The 6,000-nt window shown below is 43.5% G+C and overlaps 1 protein-coding gene across 3 annotated transcripts in view; it reads left to right on the top strand.

Moving 5' to 3' along the window:
- The first annotated feature begins 283 nt into the window (after positions 1-283).
- The window catches only part of EIF4H (eukaryotic translation initiation factor 4H), a 221,967-nt gene continuing 216,250 nt past the window's right edge, over positions 284-6,000 (top strand). Inside the window, exon 1 of one of the 3 annotated variants that reach the window (XM_086954607.1) lies at positions 284-464. In XM_086954607.1, the coding sequence (XP_086810733.1) occupies positions 406-464 (59 nt within the window). In that variant the 5' untranslated portion in view covers positions 284-405. The remainder of the gene's footprint in view (positions 465-6,000) is intronic. The other 2 variants (XM_086954606.1, XM_086954608.1) reach the window with 2 other exon arrangements.

The following is a 6,000-nucleotide window of genomic DNA, read 5'->3' as shown; positions in this document are numbered from 1 at the left end:
GTATTCAATATTCAGACTTTGTTATCATATCCACGTAGTTTTCTAGCAAAATCAATCTTAACAGCTTACATCTCAACACGTTATTACTTTGAAAGCTTCACGTGAAACATTGTTACATCATTAAAAATATTAAACTGCTTGTCTAGTTTCTTGAAACAATACCACTTCAGGTACTGCAACACGTTGCTTTTCCTTCAACAGGCGCCCTTATCATATTAAACTTGGCGTCGCGCGTACGCGCGGCCGAGCAGGGGCTCCATGGCGGGTTGTCATCCGTGTCCTTCTTCTGTTTCTGTGATGAGTGCTGTCTGCACGGCAGTCAGGCAGCGCGCAGGGCAGCCCCGCCTATGGTGCTATATCGAGGGTCCTTCGGTCTGGACCTGCTTGGTCTGAGAGAAGACAGCAATGGCGGATTACGATACTTACGATGACCGGGCCTACAGCAGCTTTGGAGGCGGTCGAGGGTGAGCTGGACAAGCAAGATTAAGACCTGTGGTGCGGGAGGGAAAGTCAAGGCGCGGCTGGACGCGAGCAGGAAGTGGGCCGTCACTGGAAGGGCTCCAGGGTGAAATCTGTTCTCACAAGCATGGGCATGGAGCCCCGGGAATTTGGATCAGCAGATCTTTCTGACCTCGCCACCTCCCATGACTTAGCTCGGTTCACTATGTACTTTCAGGCAGCCGCTATTACCCGTGATTAGTATAGGCTTCCCCCTGACCTCAATGACTCCGCCTCTGTGGTGTCAGCCAGGTGCCCCGGGTCTAACTGGACATTAGTAGATACAGTGCTGAGTTGCTGTCGATCGTAGCGTGCCATACGAAGCAGCTCGTCCCCATCCTAGCCTGAAACTCTGCTACGTGCCCCAGTCTGATAGACCCCCTCAAATAACCACATTGAACCCCCCCCCCCCCTCCCTTCCACTTGCAGATTATAGCTCTGTTTACTCCTCCTTCCCCTCCGTATGCTCCTCTGCATCCACATGGAGGCCCGTCCCTTCCCGCCCTCACCGCCATTCCTACAACCTCCCTCCCTTCTGCCCCTCCCCTCTCCATAGCGGTATTGGGTGTCCCAGTGATACTTTTAGGAGGAGGGGACACACGGATGCAGAGTTTCCAAACATTTGATAACCACAGCGCGACTTCACGTTATTATTGTAGTGGCATTACCTCCGTTGATTTGTGTCATGTTGGATTCATAGCACCGAGCTCACTTGTGCCCACCTCTAGACGTCGTGGAAGGAACGCAGGAGATCGCACACAGTGATTCATTTAATTGTTTAAGTTCCTTTTACATTATAGTTTAGCTTCTGATATTTGTGTTTTGCCCTCTATAGAGCATACACATGGTTGGAGCTGTTGCTACATCCTTAAGTTCTTCCGGTTTGTTACCGTTGTCATTCGAAAGTACTTGTTATAGATTTGCAAAGTCAAGTTTTTTGAGGGGGGTGTTGAACGTTAGTTGGTGGCTATTGCTATTTTTTTTTATTATTACTTAGGATATGTAATATTATATCTACTTATCCATAGGGCGGGATGTCCCCCGAATATTCTTATAAAAAAACAAAAATCTCTTTTGCTGCTATTCAGCGAGGTGACCAATAAGGGCAGCAGTCCCATATCAGACATCTAATAGCCCTCTCTACGGTTATTTGAGGGGTAGTGTTTTTGTATGGGTCTGATTTTTTTCCACCTTAACCCCACATATACCTACATGCAGAGCTACGAGTGGGCCGGGTCTGAGCACCGGCAGTTTTTTAAAGGGTGGCCCTCAAAACGGGTCTCTATATGGGACAGGCGGTCCGTTTTCCCCCCGACTGCAGTGACAGCAGGCACATGGATGTGCCATGCTCACTGCTCACTTCTCACTAGTGGAGAAGTAACAGCATGATGTTACCCAGGTGAGCGTTGTAGGGGAAGGGAAATCCTTTAAATAGAGCCATTTTTTCTCTGGATTTCCCATCTCTTTTTGAAACTCAGGAGTACAACATTGTCGTGATGTCACATGCAACTAACCACCACTGATGAAGCCAATAGTCCTGACCTCTTGAAGGTATCATGTTACTTGCTGTATCATATATCTAGATGCAGTACCAGAAACAGCAAAATACAAGTCGGGAGGTACACTATGCTGCAATACAACTTTTTAGATTACGTGTGTTTAAGCCACGCCCTTAATTACATTGGCCAGTTGGAGTTTTTTTTTATGGTTGTCAGTTTTTTTTTTCTAACACAATTTAAATACCTTGGAAATGTACAGTATAAATATTTCAAAATATATTAGCAATTCGAAAAGTACTTTTTTTTGTAATTCAGAATTTTGATGGAAACAAAGATTTTAATAGGATCAAAACTGAACACCTGGTGATATGCAAATGATACATTTTTGTAAAAACCCAACTTCCAAACATTATCAGTATAACTGCAAGTCGGTGGGAAATTTTGTGGCCATGTAAGTGGAAAATGTTCTAACAGTAAATGACAGTGCACTACCAGAAATATGTTTAGTAATCCATCTATTACAAGTGAGCCTTTGACATAAACTGAAAAAACATTCCTGCCTCCGTCCTGATGACAATGTTCAGTTAACAAAGAGACCAGTTAAGGGTCATGTGTACATTTTTTTTTATTCTATTTATTAACAAATGCTCATTAAATCATAGCATGACTTGCATATCCTTAATACTGACAGAATCAATACATAATCAATGTCAATGGATGGTCATTCAATTACATGGATTGTATTGCAATCCCTGGGTCATTCTGCACCTGCCGAATTCCCCCCAGCTTAATAGTCTAGTATCACCGGTATTTCTGCCAGGGCCCCCATACCTTGTTCCATTTTTAGGGGCAGCCCCTGCTTAGATATATTGCCTTCTTAACATTTGCACACCAGTCCATATCTTTGTTCCAGGCTCTCTAAACTTGTGCCTGACTTGACCCCCAAAGTTGGGCGCTACTCCTTTTAGTTACTACTGCTGCTATTCTCAGCCATATTGATGTATATTTTGCCCACTTGTCCTTGCCCGTCACACTTAAAAGCAACCAGCCGGGCTCCACTGAGATCTCTGAACTTGTGACTCGTGACATAATGCGCGTCACGTCCATCCAGTAGTTGTGTACCTTTCTGCATTCCCAGATTATGTGAAAGGAGCCAACCTCCCATCACTCTCTCGCACAATACTTGGATATCCACCTGCCCATGTTGCGCACTCTCGTTCTTGATGCATAGGATCGGTGCAGCACACACAGCTAGATACACAGCTAGATAAGCCTAACCCGGGCCCATATCGCGATGTTCCTGGGGCTCTGGAACGCCTCTTCCCAATCATCTTCTTCCATTAGTACGTCTATCTCCCATGCTCCCCTCAGGGGATCTACCGGATTACGCAAGTTATATAGAAGTTTTTTTATATGTTGGGGAGGTTGCCTTTCCTCTCTTGGGGTCGATTAATAACTTGTCCTCCAGTGTTGAGTACTCCGGAGGCGTGTCCCCTTTTTTGATATGCCGACTCCATGCAGATTTCAATTGAAGGTATTTGTACCTTTCAGAGTTTGCCAGCTCATACTCAGTTTGCAGTGATTCAAATGCTATTCATTTCTGTTCTCTCCAAAGGTCAGCCAGTTTCTCAATCCCCAACAGTTCCCACTTCTTAAAGTCTGGGAGTTCTCCTACCTCTCCTAGCATGTTGCTGTCCCATAGGAGTCATTCCTGTCTGTCTCCATTCCCATCCTAGATGTTTGGAGGCTACCTGCCAGGCCTGCACCACCGACTGTGTATTTGGTAGAAGTTGTTTCTCCCGTCCTCTGCAATAGTGCTTCTAAGTATCCTCTCTGTCCCATTGCCTAGTGATCTCCCCTAAAAGCCGTCTTGTTGCGGTCTGTGAACACCCAGTCGTTAATCAGTCAGTTGCGCAGCCCAGTAATATTTCCTGCTATCTGGAACCGCAAGACCACCCTCATAGACCCCCTTTGTAGTTTACACAGTGCCACTCTTGCGCTACCACTGTCCCATAGCAGCCTACGGAGGTCACAGTCTATACCCTGTAACACCTTCTTAGGTATTTTGAAGGGTGTATTCTGCAGGATATATAACAGTCTGGGTAATGACATCATTTAAAGAATTGCGGCTTGCCCCATTATTGATATGGGCAGGTTCCTCCAGCTATCTGTTGCTTCTTGGATGCTGTAGCTGGGGGTGTAAGTTATCCTCCAGGAAGTCCCCTTCATTCCTTGATATGCGAATGCCTAGATATGTGAATTGAAGCTTGGGATTAAGTGATATCGTCCTAAGCAGTCTTGGTCATGTGTACTCTTATGAGGGCTATATTCTTATCATACATGGAGTAAAAGTTTATGCTATTAAACCAAACAAGATTTCTTGGTACATCAGACATGCTGAACTCATGTATTTTAAGGAGCTCTCGTGTGATAATGAAGAATGAGGCTTCTCAGTTAAATACAATTTCTGGCCTGGATAACACAATTTGAGACCAGTTTGTGTCAAGAGTATTACAGTCAGGTTGAGTAGATTATTTGTCACTATACCTTCAGGTCTGGTAACATTTTTATTATTTTTCGAGGCCTTTAAACCTATTTAAGGACATTCACCAACTCCTCACAATTTTCTTCCCTTTTTTGGAGGAAGTTGGACATCTACCTCTGGCAAGGGTAAGAGTAACGTTGAGGTCTCACCAGTGACCGCACATGCACTCTTGGTTGCTAGAGATTGTTTTCAAAGAGGGGCTTGGAGCCTGCCCATTGCCTACCATTTGTGGGCTTTATTGTCTCTCTCATTTGCTGCCTCCTAATTGGGCAGAGCATGCCGGTTTCACTTCTTCTTTCATGTGGAACATAGACTGAGTACTTATTACTGCATCTTGATTAGGATCCTTCCACTGCTGGCGCTGTGATCGAGGTAACATTTTTCCATCTTTATGATCACTTGTTGAACCCTCCCCCACCCTTATGTTGAAGTGATGGGCCCACCGCCATGAGGGTGGATAAAATCCCCGTATGATGCAGCCAGCCCTGGCTGTATCATAGCGCTGTTTTGCCTTCCTCTGTTAAAGCATTTTTTTTAAAGAACTTTTTTTCTATGCTGCTCTACAACATGGCTCAACGTCATTGGAAAAGCCAATAGCTCTCACCTAGGTGACACCTATTGGATTTGCCAGTGCTTGTACTAGGTTGTTTTTCATGCAAAACCGTACTTCACATAAGTTTGGAGGAGTATGGTTTTGAGATAATCAGTCTTCTAACTGCACCAATGCAAGGACAAAGATCTTCTCGTAAACTATTGTGACTTCCTTTAATACCTAATTTATTTTCATATTGTTCAAAATAATGATAAACTGGTTCGCCATTACTTAAAAAAAAATTGTGATGTGCATCATTCATATTTTACTAAATTATACCTCAGAGAAATTATATTTGAAATTGTGACAGTTTAGTTACATTTTTTGTTTTTTTTGCTTGTTTTATTTTTGTCTTATCTTGAAAGCAAAGAATAGTCGCCCCTCTTGCTTTCGGTAATGCAAGCTGAGCCAACTGAATTTCATTACAGGGTGGCCATAATATTAAAACCTTAGCAATATAAAAGTTTTAACAACTTATGCATATGGGTACACACATTGTCTTGGTGATAGACAAACCTTTTACAGCTCAATACGGTGTTATTGTGAACTGGAAAGCAAAGGGTTTGTTCTGTATAGGTATAATTATGCAGTGCAAAAAAATAAATACTGTAAAACTTCTTGCCCTTGACCCTCAACAGTATGCCCTGGATGAATCGTGTGATTGTTGTGTTATGTCTTTTGAAAGTTCTCAAGAGGTCCCGACACACAAGAAGTAATGAGTATTTTTTGTTGGTTATGTAGTGCTTAATACAGTGGTCTTCAAACTTTTTGATGCCGGGACTCCCCCCATCAAAATATTTTAGGCATAAGGACCCCCTCTTAACACAAATTTCTAGAACCTAGTATTCCTTCTCATGGACAACCAT

The sequence above is a fragment of the Lissotriton vulgaris genome, chromosome 2_1 (assembly GCF_964263255.1).
Source record: "Lissotriton vulgaris chromosome 2_1, aLisVul1.2, whole genome shotgun sequence".
Lineage (NCBI taxonomy): Eukaryota > Metazoa > Chordata > Amphibia > Caudata > Salamandridae > Lissotriton > Lissotriton vulgaris.
The sequence above is the reverse complement of the archived record's forward strand: the minus strand, read 5'-3'. Positions and strand labels throughout refer to the sequence as shown.